The sequence below is a fragment of the Chenopodium album genome, chromosome 7 (assembly GCF_948465745.1).
Source record: "Chenopodium album chromosome 7, dcCheAlbu1.1, whole genome shotgun sequence".
In the NCBI taxonomy this organism is placed as follows: Eukaryota; Viridiplantae; Streptophyta; class Magnoliopsida; order Caryophyllales; family Amaranthaceae; genus Chenopodium; species Chenopodium album.
In genome coordinates, this window is record NC_137840.1 from 77,594,456 (window position 1) to 77,616,614 (window position 22,159).

The 22,159-nt window shown below is 33.9% G+C and overlaps 3 protein-coding genes across 4 annotated transcripts in view; all 3 read left to right on the forward strand.

The window, feature by feature from the left end:
- The first annotated feature begins 9,459 nt into the window (after window positions 1–9,459).
- Window positions 9,460–14,002, forward strand: LOC145639758 (alpha-(1,4)-fucosyltransferase-like). Its single transcript, XM_081691081.1, has 3 exons — window positions 9,460–10,075; window positions 12,775–12,948; window positions 13,081–14,002. Exons 1-3 carry the CDS (start codon window positions 9,599–9,601, stop codon window positions 13,645–13,647), a joined length of 1,218 nt encoding a protein of 405 aa, XP_081547207.1. The 5' UTR covers window positions 9,460–9,598; the 3' UTR covers window positions 13,648–14,002.
- Window positions 14,003–14,507: 505 nt separating this feature from the next.
- LOC145639767 (tRNA nucleotidyltransferase cca2-like) lies at window positions 14,508–22,085 on the forward strand. Of its 2 annotated transcripts, XM_081691091.1 has the most exons (16): window positions 14,508–14,864; window positions 15,668–15,798; window positions 16,603–16,720; window positions 17,482–17,534; window positions 18,057–18,106; window positions 18,219–18,317; window positions 18,415–18,524; window positions 18,638–18,765; window positions 19,235–19,301; window positions 19,892–19,975; window positions 20,393–20,455; window positions 20,556–20,700; window positions 20,962–21,123; window positions 21,349–21,443; window positions 21,524–21,602; window positions 21,733–22,085. In XM_081691091.1, the coding sequence occupies exons 1-16, from the start codon at window positions 14,565–14,567 to the stop codon at window positions 21,735–21,737; spliced, it is 1,689 nt and encodes a 562-aa protein (XP_081547217.1). In that variant the 5' UTR covers window positions 14,508–14,564; the 3' UTR covers window positions 21,738–22,085. The 2 variants fall into 2 exon arrangements, with proteins under 2 accessions (XP_081547217.1, XP_081547216.1); XM_081691090.1 differs by having other exon boundaries at window positions 14,509–14,864; window positions 21,524–22,085.
- Window positions 15,846–22,159, forward strand: part of LOC145639768 (large ribosomal subunit protein bL21c-like) — a 108,351-nt gene continuing 102,037 nt past the window's right edge. Inside the window, exon 1 of the mRNA XM_081691092.1 lies at window positions 15,846–15,851. The gene's annotated coding sequence lies outside the window, so the exon portion shown is untranslated. The remainder of the gene's footprint in view (window positions 15,852–22,159) is intronic.

Below are 22,159 nucleotides of genomic sequence, written 5' to 3' on the forward strand. Positions count from 1 at the left end.
TAGCTTGCAGACAAAATTGAATTTTGATATGAACTTTTTTTTCCTTTTGACGAAGATGTGAGTATCTAAAATAGAAGATTATGTTAAATGATTAATAAATATGCTTTGAAAATTAATAAGCAATCAATAGCGATAATATTATATATTGCATGGTAGACAGTTTACATAAAGTTGTTAATGGACGATATCGAACTAACTCCCATTATTTGAATATTTATTAGTGATTAGTAAAACTAATTATAGTTTTATATTTTGAGAATATTATTTGAAAAATAATTCTAACTACTTTTCACATTAAAAACATTTTTTTCTATATAATAATAAAGAAAATATGATCAAATGTGATACAATTAATTATTAAATTATATAGAAGTCGAAACTTTGCAACTTAAAGATAATGAGGATTTTTGTTTTTTTTTTTTATTTGTTCTTAAGATTATTTGTTCTTAAGATGTACACATCTTTCTCTTTCAAAAAAAATAAAATAAAATAAAATAAAATTGTACACATCTTTTTCAAAGTTGAAAGCAAAGGGAAAGATATAAGGTAAGACGAAAGAGAACTATGAAATTAAATATTGAAAGAATGAAAGGTAATACCACTACAAGAGTTTTGATGAAATTTTCACGTCATACATCAAAGGAAATGAATTCGTTGAAGCAGAAAAAAAAAAAAAAAAAAAAAAAAAAAAAAAAAAAAAAAACCATTTGCCTTCCAATTAGGAATCCTTCCTTAATCCTTGGCCCTTTGTTTAAAGTTGGATTGTTGGAGTCAATATTCCCACTCTATCTAATTAAACTTGACCTTGACTTATTAACACACAAGGTTTGCATGTTGCCTTTTTGTACTTTTCTTCACATCAATAGATATTATCAATCTATGAATAAAATCGATCATACGTAGGGCCTGTTCTCATTGACTGAACTCAGCTGAACAAAACTGGACTGAATTGAGCTGAACTGAACTGAACTGAAATGAATATTTTATAAGAGAAGGAAATTAGGAGCTGAGCTGAACTGAACTGGACTGAATTTCAACGTAAAAGAACAGACCCGTTGTATTTGTTATTGGTATAATTAATGATATTATTAATTTGTCATATTATTCTTAAGGCCGCATATATTTTTATTTTTATTTTTTAAAAAGAAAATATTTATGGAGTTCCGTCAAAAAAATAATAATAATAATATTTATGGAGTAAAATTTACATTGAACCCTTAAATAACGCATATCTGATCAATACCTACCGATCAATGTCATAATTCAGATTTCAGAGAATGTAATACTGTTGATATAGGGAAGCAATTATTCGTCCCTTCCCTTGTCATCTAAACATCTACCACAAAAGATTAGCTAGCACTGCATGCATGAATATTTGGTTTTTGTTTGATTATAGAATAAGACAATCAATGAATAGTCCGTAAAATGAGAGGTCCCAATACAAGATTCCGTGCCAAAAATCAGCAGAAAATTAAAAGTAAGGACTATTGAATATTGATGTGAAAAAGGGTCAACCATTGGATTATTCATTTATTTAAAGGCATAATGCGCCATACATCGTGGGTTAACATTACATTTTGTTGCACGGATCACTTCTCACGAGACCACCCCACTTGCTCGTATAGACAGACTACTAGAGTACTTTCTCAAAGTGATCGGATTTTTAATTCTACTTCCTATTTTTGATGTTTTTAATTAAGCTTGATTTTTTCAATTCAATAAAACTTTTTTTTTTAAAAAAAAATTTTAACAGTGAGAACAATAAATGAAAAACACAAACTTAAAAAGACCAACAAAGAAACTCCCGAACCCAAGCCTTCCCAGCCAACCAACGCGCTGCAGATACCCACTGCTTAGGAACTTTGCGAATGTTGCAGGCCTCAACATTAGTCAAAAGAGCTCGAATCAACCAGCAGAGAAAAATGTCGGCACGCTGTTGCCGGGCCAACATCAAACAAAGAGGTTCGCAATCTGAAAAAATAAGGATCTTACAAAAACCCTTTGCGTGGACATGATGTAACCCTCAGAAGCAAGCTTGTAACTTGGAATGGAGAGCTGAGGAGGAGAAGGAAGCACAAGCACCCCCCTCCTCCACACTACAAGCGAATCATACTCGAAAAATCCAACCCGCACCAGCCGAATTGTCCAAGGACGACCATGCCCCATCACAAATAAAAAAAATATCAAAAACTGAAGTAATATTCACACAAAACAGTGGCCGCAAGTCCGCAACACGTGAATTAAGCATCCTAGGCCATAAATCCCCCGAGAAAGGACGCCTACGGAAATTCTGAGCTTGTTGACTCCGCATAAACCACTGAGAAGCAAGAAGCATAACATCATCCGGAGAGACTACCTGTTGTCGAAACCTGACTTATTACACGAAAGCCAAATAGCCCACAAAAGAGCGAAAATTCGCACCAATTTTTTCTAGTCCTTATCCACCCTTAACAGTGAAATCATCGAGGAAAACCATTGAGAAAAAGGCAGGCGAAGAAGACCCTGACTATTAAACCGATGCAAAACGAATTACAGACCCATAAAGAGACAACAAAGTCTCAATCTCTGAACAAATGGTCCACCGTCTCCAGTTCCTTGTGGAAAAAAAACAAGCAGGATCAACAGAGAGGCCATGAACAACTAGAATTGCCGCTACCGAAAGACCAGGCTGAAAACTTTTTCAGCAAAAGATATTCCATTTAGGAAGGAGAGGAAGCCCCCAGAATTTCCCCCACTAGGAAGAGGGAATAAACCCCCCAATAAGGACGATTAGAAGTCTGCATAAGCAAGAGGGCATAATCAGACTTCGTAGAAAAGGAGTCGGTTTTATTAAATTTCCAATACACACAAATCGTCCATGAGCTTCAATGGACGATCCACATAAACTTAAAATCCGACTAGCTGTTGGACTATTATTGAAAACCCGATGGACCTTCGAGGGGTCCCACACACGCTTTAGAACGCGGATCAATTAAATTAGACACATGAATCGGTAGTTCCGACTGGGATAAACCATACTTAAACGAAACGGGAGCATCAAGAGCACAATCGTCAGCTATAATACGAACACTCTTACCACAACCTACCTTCCATCGGATAGGAGCTATCGCAGACAGCGCCAGCCGTAAGATTTCGTCTTCAGTTGCTTCCCAACTTGAAATTTAAAAGTACAATTGTTGCATATAGTGTACGTTAAGTCATTAATGGTACAATACAAGATTGATTTTTAGCTTTCAGGCAATTTAAATACTTCACCCCTTTTATAATAATTGATGTATCTAATTTTACTTCATAGTTTTAACTCTACATATTTACCATGTATTTTAAAATAAATCTAATAATAACTTGCTTATAATAACACTCCGTAGTAAAATAGATAGTCAAAGTTATGATTAAACAGTCATATTTAATTTTATGGAGCAGAAAAGAGTATATTCTACATGATATGATACAAGAATAATGACAGTTTTTATGCATTTGTTTATTTATTATCATAGTTACATAAACAGTCATAGTTACATTGTTGTTGCTGCAATGTAGTTTTAAAATCTTGTATGCGGTACTATAATATTTTTGATACGGAGTAGCTTTGATGATAACGTAAAGCTTGTTCTTAAAATTCCCACTACAAACAAACATCATTAAGTTGAGTTGAGAGTTAATTATTAGAAAGAATCAGAAGATAATAATTAAATAAATGAGTGAGAGGTGGAGGTCTTATCCGGGGAGAATATTGAAAATTTCGCACTCATGCATGCTGATGGCATTATTGTTGTTTGTCATCGCAACTATATTATTAAATAATTATTCTAAACAAATCACAGAAAATACAAATGTATTATACATTAATTACACATACCTGCTTAGCTTGGAATTTCATTGCAGCTCATGCCATGCCAATGCAAAAATGCCAGACTTTTTTTAAACACTTATTACTCAGATCCGTATTACTATAATAATGAACCATTGAAAAAAAAAAACCAATCACATACTCCGTATAAAATATATGAAATACTTCTTATCAAGATTCTCTGTGATATATTTAATTGTCCCTAAAGTATTTAAGTTTGCATGAACGATATTTGTTATATTAGTCTATTATCAATCATCTATATATCTCTATATTCGTTCGAGTATATACGTTATATTACATCATTTTGATCCTATCAAAAAAAAAAAAAATCATTTTGATAGTAAACTTTCTAAATTTGGTCAAAATATGATTTCAAAAATACAATACTAATTAGTAATGAGTCATTGATGTTAATGATGTACACTCTAATCATCTAATAGCCTAATGGGATATTATATTACTGAGTATCGTTTTTACTTTTACGAAGTATGGAGTATTATATAAGGTATTCTTAATCATCTTTCATAGATTAAATGAAAAATGCTTTGTATGGACTGTGGAGTACTGGAGTCCATCTTAAGTTTTCACCAGAAAAAAAAAGGAAAATAATGAAAGAATAAAGTCAAACATATAGATTTTGGAATTTAGTGCTAAATAGTTGGGCCATGGCCCATGGGCCCTTGGAGGCATATATCAGTACACCACAGCCATACGGTCATACGTACGGTTCACGTGACACATCAATTATTTTATATTCTTTAAATAATTATTGACAAAAATAAATGCAAATAAATATTTTTCAGAGAAAATAATATTTTAATACTACCTTCGTTACATGTTATGTGCAACGATTAAACATTTTCCTTCTCTACTTTATGTCAAATCGTTGCACATAATCTGTAACGGAGGTAGTAAATTCAAATCAAATATTTTTAAGAGAAAATGAATCTTTTATCAAAATTTAGCATAAGAAATCTATTGCAATAAGTTGACAATTGGTATATTTTAATTTGTAGATAACGATATTCCGGAAAATTAGTTGCGCAAAAAGTACCATGTGAATCACAATAACAAAGATTGCTTCAAAGCTTAGCTTAGCTTGATAAATAAAATAAAATAGGTGACCTTGATTATATTGGTAGGTCGGCTTAAATGAATAAGCTAAAAGAGCATGATTGTCGTAATAATTATGTTAATTATGTATTTAAAAATGAAAATGAAATCTCGACTGTAGTCTGTAGCTGTTTGTTTAATCATGCATGATTTTTGCTGTTAACTTACGCCAAACTAAACTCGATATACTTTTGAGCGTGTTCCGCACTTTAAGTTTTCGTGCTTCACCCTTTACTAGCCTATATTTATAAACTGTCTAATTTTTACATAATTTAGAATCAGATAATTTTTGGTGTAAATTTGTTTGTGTGTGGGAAAAATTAATTTATAATTATTCTTATAAACTACTCGTAGCTAGTTATCAAGATGTTAATATGTGACCTCGAGTTCAAAATGCATGCACTAATCATTAGGCCAGCTACTTGTGATAAAAGTATGATAACCATAATTTAATTTTGATTATACATTAAGTATATGGTAGAAGCTATATGTTACTCAGATCATGGTACTCTTATTGGATCATGGTACTCTTATTGGACATGCATGCTTCCAACTTGACTATTTGTAAAAATATAATACTACTTATATTGCATATTTTTGGCAAAGAATAATGGAAATGTTCAACTTCGGAGTTCATTATCCATTGCTATATATGATATAAGACTAATAAGAGTATTGAAGATAAATTGGTGTGGTATGATTTTTGAGGTACGGAGAATGGCAAATATATAGAGTAATAACAATTGCGGAGTACGTACTCTGTATAACATATAGTGTGGAGGCACATGCCCCAACTTGCTTAAGTTAAGAGTGGATTCACCAAATAATCCACATTTGATACAGACGTAAAATTTTAAAACTTTTGATTTTCACATACTTTATTTTTGACTTTTAAAATTTTCATAAAACGCTCATAGCGTATATAATGTTATCATAACCTATCTAGTATTATATGTATAGCATTATGACTTTTGTACGCAAAAATAACCATGCATGCAAATTACTTGTAATAAACAAAGAGATGTCATGTCATATTTTTTGGATAAATTTCAATATAATGTACAAATTAATAGAATCAAAATTACAAAGTTGTTCGATCGTAATATATATACTTGAATTGATATATAATTGAAATGCAATGGATTACATGCACATCATGGATGTCTTGGTTTATAATACATGTATGTATGTTTGTTTTAAGTTATTGTGCACTCATCACTTGAGCAGTATTATTGTTACCATTGCATGAACATGATTAAAAGTAAAAAGAAAATCATGATCACATTCTATGTGATAAAATATATGTGACAAAGGAAAAAAATGAGCATGAAATACATACTATAGGATCGGACCATATATATCATCATATTTCATACACGCTCAACAATATGTTCGACTATTTTATCGTGCCATAGCCCATACACAACGGCTAATATAATTAATTAACTAAAGATACATGCATGTTATATGTAATTTAGTTATTAGTTAATTGGATTAGATAGCATGCACTAAAGATTTTAGTTCTCTAAGAGTATGATGTATATCGATCATGACCTTTTATCCAAGGCGGCTATGATACGATTGAAGGTATACTCGTCACAAGGAAGCACAATCTTCTCTTGGCTACCAAATCCATACTCATCGGCGGAATTCTCTAACAACTGTTGAAAAATCGCGTTTCTTAAGAAGTATGTAGGCACGATGTATCTTGTCATCTTGTTTCCTACGTACACCACAAAGTGTCCCTTTGGTGCCCTTAAACTCCCTTCTGCCTCTACTCTTTTTGGCATAGTAATAGCAAATAAATTTTGGATTTCTTAAACAAACTATATAAGAGAAACTATATTGTTTTGAGGAGTGTGCCTAAATGATAGGTATATAAAACGTTATCATATGTTATATATATACGTAGTATATGACTAGTTAGATATATAGTGGTAATTTATATATATATGAAAGCTAAGATAAAAAGGCCGGTGCAGAAGGCAGGAGATGGAAGTAACGTGGAGATGTTCATGGCCATGCAAAAGTGCAGTGCATGAAGATTATTGAAGGGTAGTATGTATATAAGTAATTAAGGAGCTGAGATTTATTTAGAGATAGATAGAGAGGATATGATGTGGGTGATTCAATATTTATCCCAGGTTTCACATGTATAGTGGCAGGCCCAGGGCCCTTCCATACTTGTGAAATAAATCCATAACGACTTACCTTTCGTTGATTGACTTGTACATGTACAGTTTGTTCTATATTTACTCCCTCTATCCTGCTAGAATTGTGCCGTAATCCTTTTTTGGATGTCCTATTAATCTAAAAATTTTCAAGTAAGAGGGATGTACTACCACTTTTAGTTTACTAATTTTGGACCTCATCAAACTACTAAATTGGGACTATATATATAATTATTATATTTGGGACAAAGGGAGTACGGTATATGGCTATAGCCAGGCTACTAAGGTGTTGCGAAAGGTAGTGGAATTTAATTAGTTTTCACCAAACATATTGTGGGTATTTATGTTTGGAATATGTATGTATGTACTTCTACTAGAAGATGTACTCTGCTAGATAATACAAAGTACTGTAGGATTTAGAGTTGCTAGCTATAGTAAAGAGATAATTGACTACATATCTAGCTTCTTTCTATCATTGATAGGGTTCAATGAATACGCATGTGTTTGTATGGGCATGTATGCATGACTTCACAAATTAAGGGCCGATAGTGATTAGTTGAAATAAGGCCCCGTTCACTTTATCTTAGTTTTGTTGAATTGAAATTATTTTTACTGAAATAAAATTAAATTTGCTGAACTTAAATCAATTTTCATTGATTTTTTTTAATACTGATTGTCTATTATAATTCTTCTTAAAGAAAACTGAATTTTACTGAACTGAAATTAATTTTACTGAACTGAAATAATTTTTACTGAACTAAAATAATTTTTACTTAATATTATTTTTGTAAGGTGAAGTGAACAGGACCTAAGTAGTTACTCCGTCGTATATGAGGGTTTTAATTCTTTCAAAATTATAAACTAAATTATGCATGTTAGTTGTTATGAGAGTTAATTAATAGACTAAATTGTGAGTATAATTTAATTTTCACTTGATATACTTGGTCAAATATATATATATGGAATCTATTAATTACACTAATAAAAATATAAAAAAAAAATCAACAAATAAGAACACATATTTTACAAGCAATAATGAGTTAGCCACTACACATCGATGATGGACAAGTGCGAGGAGAGTTTTATTGACCATGATAAATTGCAATAGGTTAAAATCTATGGAGCTTATATAGTACTCCCAAAGCAGATTATAAAATGGGCAGAGATAATATAGTCTCAAAAGATTATGACCTACATAATAGATACCATATAAGCTCAAAAGTAAATGACGGATTCAAAATATTCTAATATTAATTATTTTTTTTAGTAAAAAAACTCTACATTTTCGGTTATCCGTTTGGATTATTCCCATTAGGAGTATGTGCATGATCATGACTTAAACTCAGGTCTGATTTGTGACGAACAAATTGATGAATTCATGTGTGAACTGCTGCTAATGCATAGGTTTAACCTCATATCATGCACTACATCAAATCAAATACTACCATAAAATTTAAAACCAACCAAAGCAATTGAGTTATTTATGATTCATATCAACATAGAAAGGGGAGTTGGGACCTAATCTAGACGATATGACACATATACTATACGTACGTACTACTATGTCCTTTGAAGCCATTCCTCACCCATAATATAGGCTTATTACTTAAATAATATTTACCACCCTAGACTATATACCACCCTAGTAGAAGGTGATATTTACGAGCGAGTAATATTTATGGTATCGAAGTGATATCTATCAATATATGCATGTCTATTGGCATGGAGCAAATTAAACTACAAGTTGTGCTATTACACAACTCTTAGAGTAGGGGTTGAGCTTTATAGAGTATAGCCATTTCTTTAGTTGGATGGCATGCCGATGAGGCATGAGACATGTATGGACATCACTTTCAAATTTGGGATGAGCTCGACGAATCGACACACTTATCAGTGACCGTTTTTCCATAATGTTCTATAAAATTCATCATGGGGCCTATTGAGTATTGACACATCACGTGTGTCAAGCTGTGCATAAACTTCTTTTTTTGTGAAAAATTGACAAGAGCCTTACGTGACACTACATTTCTTGTTCTGTTTTAGACATAAACCACTTAAACTTGAGACACGCTGATCTAATACATGACCCTACATGACACAGCCAGACAGTTTGTGCCAACCTTTGGATGGAAGTAGCTAAATCCAGGTCCAACTGAAAAAAAAGACTATAAGCCATAAGTTCATACTAATGTTTGCCTGTTTGGGCCGAATGTTAAACGGACATTTCGCATATAATTCTGCAAATTACTACGTACAAATAATACGAGTACTAATCAAGTGACCATTGAGTAAAAGAAATAGAAGACAGAGAAAAAAAACAAAAAAAAAGAAAAAGAAAAACAGCAGCAGAGACAGAAGAAAACTTGAAAATTCAGCATTACAGAAAACACAAGCTTTCTCTCTCTTCTCAAACTTCAAAAGTAAGGGAGGAGAGAGAAAACCTGGAGAATTTTTGTTCGTCATGCGCTCGAAACCTCTATTAAATCCAATTACCATAACAATTATGCTATCAATTTCAATCTTCTTCCTTCTCTTCTTTTCTGGATTCTTCCAATTTTCATCTTATGCTTCTTCTTCTCTTAATGACTTATCAATCAAATCAAGTAAACCCGACCCATTTACCGACTTGTTGAGTGCGTTCAGAAAATGGGATTCTGAAGTGGGTTGCCCGAAATTTAGGGAAAAGTTTGAGAATTGGGGTTTCTCCAATGTTTCAAATTCGTTGCAATTTAGTGATTTGGAAGGGGGAAATGGGTGTGGAAAAGAGTTGAAATTGAAGCATGTGAATGTGTTAGTTAAAGGGTGGACTTGGATTCCTGATAATTTGGAGAATTTGTATGAATGTAAATGTGGGTTAAGCTGTTTTTGGACTAAATCTTCTGTTCTTGCTGATCCTCCTGATGCCCTTTTGTTTGAAACCACTACTCCTCCTTTGCAGGTATACCTTTTCAAATTTTATTGTATAGTTTATTATGTTTATATTGTGATGATTGTATACATATTAATTTATAGTATTGGAAATGTATACCTTTTCAAATTTTATTGTATAGTTTATTATGTTTATATTGTGATGATTGTATACATATTAATTTATAGTATTGGAAATGTGTGTGGTTCTTGTGATTTGATGTTTATGAATGTGATTTGTTATGCATTTGGTGTTAAGAGGGGATTATCAAGTGTTGTGACAGGAATTTGGGATTGTATGGAAGATTTTTTTTCTGTCTTCGGATCGTGGGGCGGGAGAGAATGTTGTGTATGTTTGGTCTTGTTTAATCATGGTTGCATCAGGAGGTAGATATGAATATTGAGATATGGTATAGTGTGAATAGTTAGATAAACTATGATATAGTGATGTAATAATGAAAACGTTAGGCTTACTCCTTAGACTGCTCCTTTCTTTTGGGAATCAAATTAGCCTGTTGTTGTTAAAGCTGGCTAATGAAATTTATAGTGTCAAAGAGTGCAGTTCTATGGTAAGTAAAGGGTTTGATTTTTTATTGCAAAGAAATAAAATGACTGGTAACATTGATAAGCATACACGCTGACACGTTGTAATAGGACATAGACATTGAGTTTTTGTGGCTGTATCTATTCAGAGACAGTGAGATGCTTGGGATTTGGGAAAATTGTTGATTTGATTTGTGCTTTTGGGGAATTATTTGATGAAGAAGAAAGCATACCTGATACAATGTTGTAGTTAGTGTTTTGGTGTGTTGAATAGGTTTTGATACTGTTCTCTTAGTGCATCAATCTTTAGGGGAGAGGGACTTTAAAGTTGAACATATGTCTCATGCTGTTTGAATGCTCATCATACAATAATTACCGTTAGTGTTGATTTCTATTAGAGAAGAGACTTAAGGGTTAAGGCCTCTGTTATAGTGGTACTGTCGAATGGGCAATAGGTGTTCAGTTGTTCATTTAGGTGTGAATCATGTGATTCTAATGAAATCTGTTTTTAGAGATATTTTATTACCCGAACTTCTGTAGGTAATGTTGCTTTGTAAAGAATTGAATGTGAAAACACCAAATCAGGCTAATGATTCCAAATTTTGCTTTCCTTGTCTAGGCATTAGGTTACAATTTGACTTTGAGATAGGTTAATTTAATACTTACAAGGTGCGTCCCTTATCTTGCTGTGCTTATCCCCTGTTCTCCTTGTTAGAAATTGGCATGTTTTGGGAATTAACTTGCTAAATGTTAAATTGTTAAGGTGATAGCAAATGTTAGATGTGACCTTAGCAATATTGTGCATCTAGCTTGTGTCACCTTAGGAATGGTTGAATGGTATAAACCCCTTATTTTTGAACTTCTTTATTTTGAACCTTATTAGTGAAAAATGAGCTATTGTTCGGAAAATTAACCTTGGCAATGTGCACAAGTCAGGCTGAGTAGTGAATACATGACAGTTGTGCAGTAGGTGGGTTCAATCACTTAGAATTTTTTGACTGCAGAGAGCAATTATAATTTATAAACCATTACTTGTTGGGTGTTCAGTAAACTATACTGGTATGGTCTTCAGAGTTATAATTGGAGGAGTATGTAGTTTATGGGAGATTTGTCATTGAATGAGTGCTCCATATCTATGAATCTATCAGGCTTTTGGGATTTGATACAGTTGTGAACTTGTGGTATGCATAGCTTCTTATCAATAGTCTTTTGTTATAAGGGGAATGTTGGGTTTCAAAGGTACATTAAGCATGAGTTGTGACAGGAGTTAGATCTTGGGCCTTTTTGTATAACCAATTAAGAGGGCAAAAGATATCTAAGAAGGAGGATTGTTTCTGTAGTTTGATATGTGCTTGTGTTGGGTTATCTGAAGATGCTGCTGATAGATATCTAGGAAGTAAGATTGTTTCTTTAGTTTGATATGTGCTTGTATTGGGTTATTTGAAGATGCTGGCATGCTTCTGAGAACATATCTCTATTCAATATAGTACTTTGAGTTTCGGCATACACATGTTTTTATGCTCAACTCTCTGTTATTATGCTTTGGGGGTTCCAAGCTGGACAAATGTGCGGTGTTAGAAATTCATCATTATACCAAGGCCACCATAACATGTGGTTCTGTTTACGATTGTAGATGAGAATTAGAAGTTGGAAAGTTGATGATGCTATCATATGACTGCTGAAAGGCCAATAGGTATAGTTGTGATAAAATATGTATTTTTTACAAACATTGTAGTTCATCATTTGTGAGCTTGTGACTAAAGGCATTTGTAAATAGCAATCTGTGTATGTTCTGAATTTCTGAGTTTTCTGACAATCGAGTCACATGATTTTAAATTGACATTGATGTTGTGTGTTCACGGCATGATTCATCTAGCTTTTGTCATCCCAGGAACAAATGTTTAATGGACGTGTTAATGTGCCCTTGAGCAATGTTATTCATCAGCTTATATCAATTAAGAATAGATGTATTCTAGCCTTTATGTATGTACCTTGGGAGAGTTCGATATTAAAACGGTCATAATTCCTTTGTTTCTAGTTAAATTATGCGTGTGATACTGTGATATATTTAGCTCCCGAATTAAAAATCCTCCAAGTGGTTTTACTTTCAGCCATGAGTAATGAATAAGGTTCCATATCTCTGTTCTCTATCAACTAGATGCTATAAAGACTTGCTCATTTCTTCAGAGACGCATGGGCGACCCACTACGCATCTACATGGATCTTGAGGCTGGTAGGAGACGGTCAGGACGTGAGGATATTTTTATTAGCTATCATGCTGAGGATGATGTGCAGGCAACATATGCTGGAGGCCTTTTTCACAATAATCGTAATTACCAAGTGTCTTCTCAAAAGAAGAATGTAAGTCTTTTATTTTATTTTTTTTAGCAAAACTAAGGCCACCATATTTGATCCCCACCCCCTGCCCTTAAACTCTCTATTGCTTGCCTTTATGCTTTACGCCTTTACCTGATGTTGAGTCTCTGATTTCAGGACACTCTTGTATACTGGTCATCATCTCGTTGCCTTCCTGATAGAAATGACCGTGCCAAGAGACTTCTTGCTTTATTACCTCATCATTCTTTTGGGAAGTGCTTAAACAATGTTGGTGGCCTGGACAAGGCACTTTCTATGTATCCAGAATGTATGAAGGACCTTACCTCTGCTCCGAAATGGTGGGATCATTTACATTGTGCCATGTCTCACTACAAGTTTGTCCTTGCTATTGAGAACACTATGACTGAGAGCTATGTCACTGAGAAACTGTATTATGCCCTTGATGCTGGATCTGTTCCGATCTATTTTGGGGCACCAAATGTATGGGACTTTGTGCCCCCACATTCGATAATAGATGGTAGTAAGTTTAGTTCATTAGAGGAACTAGCGTCTTACATCAAGACACTTGCTAACGACCCTGTTGCTTATGCGGAATATCATGCTTGGAGAAGATGCGGTGTGCTTGGTAACTATGGAAAGACTCGTGCAACGAGCATTGATACGTTACCCTGCCGCTTATGTGAGGCCGTTAGTAGACAGGGTGGAAGGAGTGCCAAAGCTTAGTGATTTGCTTATCATCTCCAATGGTGGGGAGACACCTGCTGAATTTTTTCCTTGAAATTTTGGAATTTAGAATTTGCTGTAAATGTATGTCCATTTGTTAGGTGTTAAAGGGAATACGAATAGGTTGTATGATTTTGAGAAATACTATATTTATTATAGTGAGAATGAGAGTCACTAGATAAAATTTTTTTGGTTGTCTTTTTGGAATTTCTTCGCCTTCAATTACTTCACCTTATAATGGCCTATGTTTGGTGGCCTGACCTGTGTGTTGATTAGATTTGCCTTGTTTATAAGTTTGTAAGGTGTAACTATCTTGAAACAAACAGCTATGAATCAAGAACAAGTTTTGACATAAGCTGGCATGGTTGCTCAAATTTTTTTCCGATCTACTGTTGTAAAGCATATATGTTCAAAATCGTCCAAAACCTAGCCATTTACTAAAAACTTAGAAGTAACAGTGAAATGAACTTGTTTACTAACAAAACTTGACTTGATTTTTTTTATTATTTTTTTTTTTCTCTTTTCAAATTAACAGGTAAATCAACAGACGTTTATGTTTTAATGGTCTATTCTGTACACTCACTCTCTCGATGAGATAGAGGGCTAGCTCTCAGACTTTTTCTCGATGAGATAGAGGGTTAGCTCTCAGACTTTTAGGCATGACCGCAGAAGTTAAATTTCACCAAATTAATTTTAGGAGGGATTTTTCTAAAGTGTTCCCTTATGATATTCATCAACTGACGGTAATTAAACTCAGTATCGGTCGAGGATGGATCGGGTCCAAAAAATTCTCAAACAAGGGTTAAATATAAAACAATGCACTAATCTTCAGTATACATCAAACGGTCTACTGGTGAAAGGCTTGGCTATTTTAGACAAAAGGAGTGAAATCACAGAAAGCCAAAAATGGAGAAAGAATGATGAGAGTACTGGCGCCAAGTGCAAACCGGTTTATAAGCTACCCAAAATATTCATTCTCTCTCCTCCATCACCCTCTTCTTCTTCTTCCTCTGAAAACTCCATTTCTGTTGAACCCTCCTAAAACCCTACGTTGCAGAGCAACCATGGCGTCGGAACCCCACTTGCCAATCCAAGTCAAAGACCAAATTCATCTCACTGAGAAGGAGTCTCTCATTTTCCAACGCCTTAAAGGTGTCCTTCATCACTTCAATCTTGACACCCAGCTCCGTGTTGCTGGCGGTTGGGTCCGAGATAAGGTCTACTTTTTGTTTATATTTGATAGATTAACTGTTATTTTGCTCATAATTTGATGATTGTGTAATAATTTGTTGAGTTTTTTGGTAAATATTTATGGGTATTTTTGAAGAGTTAATTTTTATATTGTTCGGAATACTCGTGAAATTGAAGTAAGCATGTTAATTTATATGCTTTGTTTTCCATATAATGGTTGAGAACCCTTGGAGAATGTTTGGAGAACTGTTCAATTGGTGTATGGTTGATTGAATTGATTTTGATTGAGGGCTGTGAAGTTTATTAGTGGGTTGCAAAATTTTAATTTTGATTGAGGGCTGTGAATTTGCATCTTATATATTGGGAACGAAAGGAAAAGGCTCAAATGGGGTAGTTTTGATTTGAATGTATGCTCATTTTGGAGGGATTTTAGTTTAGATTGAGTATATTTTGGATGCTTTGTAGGCATGATGATCATCTGAAAGTAAGCCTGTTAATCTTTGATGAAATCAGGGCAAGCAAGTCTAGTACATTTGCTTGGTGAACTTTATTAATAGTAGATTTGTAGTGACTGCCATATCGTGTTGTTGTGCTCTCTCGATCCTACTTTGATTTTCTTTTGTTTATGAGGGTTAAATTTGGTGAATCTGGATGATTCTTGAGCTGCATATCATTGCAGAAGGTTAACGGGAATCGGGTCATAAAAAAACAGGTGATGGCCAAAGTAGGATATAACATATGTGGAGGGTAGTAGATTATCCTGTCTCTAATTCTCTATATTGTTCACTTGCATTGATTCTCACTTAATTGTTTTTATTTATTTATGCAGCTTCTAGGAAAAGATTGTTATGACATTGATGTTGCTATTGATAACATGTTGGGTAGAGAATTTTGTGAAAAGATCAATGAGTACCTATTGAAGACAGGTGAAGATGTTCAGGGAATTGGCGTGATTCAATGGTATGTGCATATACACTCATTTGATATCTTTTTTCTGTATCAGTTCTCTCTCTCTGTTTCTCCCCCCCTCCCCCCAATATGACCTCAGTTTCATCTTAGCTTTCCCTTATACCTCTTGCATTTTTCTCTGTTGCTTCAATTTTGCTTTCTTATTAGCTGGTACAATGTATTTTACTCCTTCCATGGGGATTTTTCTTTAGTAAATGGACTTTGAAAAGATGAATGCTAAGTGATACTGATGTAGTATATACATACCATGTCCAAACCTTTTCTTTTTCTCCTTTCTCTTTCTACAAGATATGCAAGATGCACAATCTTTACCAAGCTTTGTCAGATAATTTCAACTATTTATCAACAGTTATCTTCACTCTTAGGTAAAAATTTTATTGTCAGGAATAGCAATCTTTGCATAAATTGAAAGATAAGCAATCCATGCTTACTTACTTTATAAGGTAGGTGTGCAGCAGTACTGGTTTTGAGAAGAGATAATAATTCTTATAACTTAAAAAGTGATGGTTTCAAATTAGGGGATATATGTATGGAGCAAGTAAATATTATTCAAGGCTTTGAGAATATATGCTAATCCTCCCTTTATGAGTAAGCCAAATACCTGGAACTGGTTTCTGTTTGTAAATTAATTTGAGGTTCCAAATTTATTGAATTTGCCACCACCTTATAATGCAGTTACTGAAATTACCTCTTATTTGTAAACTTGTGATACATGGTCAATAGTTCAAAATACTTGCTGTATATTCACTGTTACATGTGTGTGTATGTGAATCGATGAAGATCTTTTCTTTGCAGTAACCCTGATCAATCCAAACACTTGGAAACTGCAAGGATGCGCCTTCTTGATCTTTGGATTGATTTTGTAAATTTAAGGGCTGAAGATTACTGTGAAAACAGCCGCATCCCTACCATGGTAAATGAAAATCGTTATACTACTTATTGAGACTATATTTCCGGTCATTCAACTATATGCTCAGCTCATAGGGAACTCACATGCGAGATTGTGCGGGGTTATATTTAGACTTCATACATCTATGATCATTTGAATTGTTCTAAATTGTGAGTTGTTGTTTCTCCCTTTGGATGAAACCTTACTTGAACTTGTATGTGGTTGGAAGTAACCACATATGTCTAGGTGTTGTTTCTCCCTTTGGATGAAACCTTACTTGGACCTGTATGTCGTTTTAATTCTCCTTTTCATGATTTATCCAAAGCCTTTTTATTTTTTGAAATTTTTTAATGAAATTGTCGTAGAAAGGTCAAGTTCTGTTCCATCCCCTCCCAAGTCCCAGCGACTGAACATTATCCTTTAGAGAGTTATAGTAATGCCATAATGCTATTAGATGACATTTTTACTGGAAGGTTGAGGTGGACATGGGCTAGCCTCAACTGGTTCAGGTGCATTATGGCCCTCACTGTAGCCGGTCTGAGGCAGGCCATGGTCCCGTTCAGTAGTTAATGACTAGAAACCCAGGTTCAGGTTCCGGGCCTTCTCATTTTATCATCAGTATTCAAAGTATTATTGATGGAAAATGTTAGATAAATGAACCATGCCAATTGGTAAAACTATAAATGTGGATCTGCAGCTCTTGGTAAGCCAGTTTGTTGCTTAGGTTTGGCCAGTTATGGATGGCTAATGTAGTTGTTTCTGATTGACTTTGGTTTAAATTACAGAGATTTGGCACCCCAGAAGAGGATGCGTATAGGAGGGATTTGACTATAAACAGGTAATTCATATTTTGCTTCAATTTTCTTTATTCAAGTTAAATTACGGAAGAAAAATGAACAATTACTTTGGTCAAAAAGTTGAATCTTCATTTCCTCTCACTGAGTATGCTTTGGTGTATGTTCTCTTGGGCTTTCTGAGACATTGGGAATATTTTGAAAGAGAAGAGTATATCTATCCAATCTAAAAAAAATTATAATTACATGTTGCTTCATCTTTAACCTTCGACATTTTGTAGGATGTGATTATGTGAACCATTATCAGAACTGTTCACAACTTCACATAATTTACGTTGAAATGCAATTTTACTTCTTTTCATTTAAAGGGGAATTTTTGTTGTAATAGCTTGTAAATTTCTATTCAGTAGTCAGCAAATATTGCATATATTCTCTGAAGAACTTGATCTTAATTGATGTCTTCATACGTGTCTCTTAAATCCTTTATTCCTGTATGCTAAGTCTACAATAAGAATTTGATCTTGTAAATTTCTTTTTATTTACATTGACATTTTTTTATGTGACAGCTTGTTCTACAATATCAATTCTGATTCTGTGGAAGATTTTACTGGAAGAGGTTAGTTTGGATGTATAAATTGTGGGGTTCACATATTCTAAGGAAGATTATACTCCCTTTTAACCATCTATCTATCTGATACTTTGTTTGCTGCATCTTATTCTGATGGCAGGCATTACAGATCTGAAGTCAGGAAAAATAGTCACTCCTCTGCCCCCAAAGGAGACATTTTTGGATGACCCATTGCGTGTTCTTCGAGCTATCCGCTTTGGTATGTATCTCTGATCAGATTGCTTTCTTCTAATATTTATGCTCTCGTATCTCGTCCTTGCATGTAATCATTTTTAATTGTTTTGATCATCTTTTAGGTGCAAGGTTTTCTTTTGTGCTAGATGAGGGACTAAAGGAAGCTGCAGCTTCTGATGAAGTTAGAGATGCCATCAAAGAGAAGATAAGCAGGGAAAGGATCGGTCATGAAGTATGTTTAAAAATATTTTTCTTGATGCAGAATGGTCCTTTGGCCTTCTGTTGCTCCTTTCACCTGTTCTGATCAACTAATTCATGTTTTCATATATTTTTGGCGTTTTGCAGGTAGATCTCATGATTGGGGGAAATGAACCTGTTAAAGCCGTGACCTATATCCGTGATTTGCAATTATTTTGGATTGTTTTTAATGTTCCTTCAAATGTCGAGCCTTCACTACCAGAAGAATGTGATAGGTTTGATCCATTCTATACTTCGCTAACCTCATCCTAAGTTAATTCATTAGCGTTAGAAGCTTTCAGCTCCTATTTACCAGAGCACATAATCTGGCTGAGATACTGTCATCAATATTGTTTGTTACTTAAAAAAGTTGTTATTGGCAACATCTTAATTGATTTATCTTGAAAACCCTTTGCTAGTGGCTAGTGCAGTTGTCTCCCTTTAGAATCCTTATCTTTGGATGTTTATAAATTCTCAAGTATTTATTTTCTTCAATCATCAACATGAAATTATTAAGCTGAATAAAGGGTATGTATTATTGGCGTGCACTAGAAATCAAAATAAAATGATTAAAATGACGTGAATGATTTTTTTTTTTTTTGGTTACTTATATTATATTGATATTATTATTATTAAAATAAATAAATTATTATTAACAAAAGCTTTGTTGTTGTTGTTGTATGCTCACCATCTCTTTGCCTACAGGTTCTGTCTTGCTTTTATGGATACAGCACTGAGACTTATTCAGTCACTGGAATCTCTTAACTTAAATGTCAGTTTACATTTATCACATCTCTTTCATGCTTATGTGATGTAAATCCTCTGTTTTTGATTATTAATGTTTCCTTTTGTATTATACTAGTAATAGATATCATTTTGGCCTATCTCGTGGTCGAGTGAATTATAGCAACTTATACAATATAATGATTTGGAAGGAATGGTGGAGCTTGACTTTCTAATTAAAGTATTAGGAGGGACATTTAAAGATTTAATTGGCCATGTTAATGAAAGCACAGCACAATCATTGATAACCTGAAATCCTGATTTCCCATTCTGGCAAATTTTTGCCTTGCCAGAAGCTCTCTCTCTCTCAGGATGAATGAAAACACCTCCAAAAGTTATCTTACCATAGACCTCACATGCAATATTTAAGGAAGAGATTAAATCAGACCAAATTACCATAACTTTTATTCTATGTTGTTTTAGGCTTTAACCTTACTAAACAATTTTCTGAAAGCTGATCTTGAAGAACAGTTTATTTGTTGTAACAATATACATATATTTGAAGGCTGCATGCATTTCTTGTGTGTTGTTAGGATGGTGGTGATTTTGGTTTGAATTGTTATGTCTTAATAATTTCAGGATGAACAGAGGCGGTTGTGCTTATATTCTGCTTTATTTCTTCCACTAAGGAGCATGGTGTACAGAGATAATAAGAAGAAAAAGGTAGCCTTTAGTTAATTAGCATCCCTGCCCCCTTTGTTCATAACACCCAGTTCTATGCTGTTCTCAAGAGGTGATGAAAGATTTTTTACCTGTTAAAAGGCTCTTTTGTCATACTTAATGCTTGTTTTGCTTTCTTAGATGTTAATGTTCAGTTTATGATTTTACCCTTAATATTACTTGTTAGTACTATTTTTTTTCCTGAAAATTATGCTCAACTGAAAAGTAAATATTTGGATAGGTGGAAATTTGGTTATATCGGCTTATGATAATATATCATCAGAAATTATCATGTAAAGATATATTTCATGCTTATAAATTATATTATTGGACTGTGTTGTCAACTGTCAAGTGATCAAAAGCTGATGATTTGTCATCTTCATGCCTGTAGTTTACTGTTTTTTTCCCCTGGTTTTGCAGGTCCCTGTGGTTGATTTCATTTTTCGAAATTCTCTCAAACTTAAATCTAAGGATGCTGAAACAGTTAGTTCTGATTCCTTGGGGCTCATGATATTGTTAAGGCTTTGTTACTTTGCTTTCTGGGCGACCTCCTTATGATATGATAATTTTCTTCCCTTATTAGGTTATAAGTGTACACCGTGCAGCCGAGAAATTTATTCCATTAATTTCTTGTATTACGTCTGAAAAGGATGTGCAACATGCTGAAGCTCACTGTGGGAAAATCCTTATTGATGTCCCTGAGACACTGAAATTACGGATATTAGCAGGTTTTATTTTTTCCTCTTCATTTTGTTTTTATTTTCCCCCAAAATCCAAGAGTTACCCCTGGTTGTATCTGTTTTCTGTAGTATAATTTTAGGAGCTGGGTAAGAAAAGGGATGTTTGCTTTTATTCCTGAAGGTGGTGAATAAACTGAACAAGGCTGTAGGATAGTTGGTTCTGGTCTTTCTGTGACAGTTGAGACTTGTTGCAAAATCTATTACATGGACAGAAATCTCTTAAATGTATTATCTGTTCTGCTCTCCCAGGCTTGCTTCTCCGAGAAATCAAAGACTTTTGGCCAGTTGCATTGCTTGTATCCACGTTATTATATCCTAATGGTGATTTATGTGAGTCATTAGCTGAGGACTTGAAGTTGGAGAAGAATAGAGCTTTGTTTAAGCAGGTGAAGGATGTTATTTTGAAACTAGGTAAGAATCTTACTAATCATTGAAATTTTACTGTTGTGATTGCTAGCTGTTTGCAACAAACTCATTGCTATGAACTTTTTATTTCAATCCATAGATTTGCCTCTTGACTATCTGCATCTCTGGAGTTTTGCAATCCTTTTTTTTTTTCCTTTCTTTCTTTTAACAGAGATATAAATTTATACGACTTATGCACAATTATGGTGTCTGAAATGTTTGATTGTGCAGATCTGGAAAATATTTGGGAGGCAAAGCCATTAGTCAATGGAAAGGACATTATGAGTATCTTAAACCTCAAAGCTGGACCAAATGTGAAAGAATGGGTGAGACATTCATCTCCTGGTATAATACTGGTTTTCTTTGAGATACTTGCCCCTAATTTATTTTCCTTTGTTATCTCCAGCAACAAAAGGTTATTGAATGGCAACTTGCCCATCCTACTGGAACTGCAGATGAATGCCAAGAGTGGCTTAGGGAAGCAGGTGCAAAACGTGCAAGGATGGACGATAATGTCTAAGCAATTGTTTTTTCTGCATTTTTGAGACATAGGTGTCTTATTTAAGAGTAAGTATGCTTCGCAATCTTGAAGTACTAACGCTCGGAATGATGTAGGATAACATTGCTAGACTTGGTGGAGCCTTGCTATCAGACATATCAGTCTTTCACTCTTTCATCTTTCATTGTCAACGATCATGCAGAGTTGGTCCGCTGAAGTTACAGAGTTTGAAGAGTTTTTCTTTCCCTTTTTTTATGACGGGGTGGCTTCGATGAAAAGATTTTGTGATTAACACAAAAATGATGCCAAATTTGTATGGATGTTTGTACAGTGCTTTGAACCTTAAAATGATTTATAGCTACCCTAACTATTTTTTTTGCTATGTGGTAATGAATTAATCGAAATTGTAGAGGAAAAAAAGTTGTAGATTTGGCATTTTTTTTTTAATTTTATTTTATTGTTTAGCTTATATTAATGAGTGATTAATTTTAATAAGAATTGAAAATTATGTCCCACACTCAAGACCATGATTTGTATCAGTAT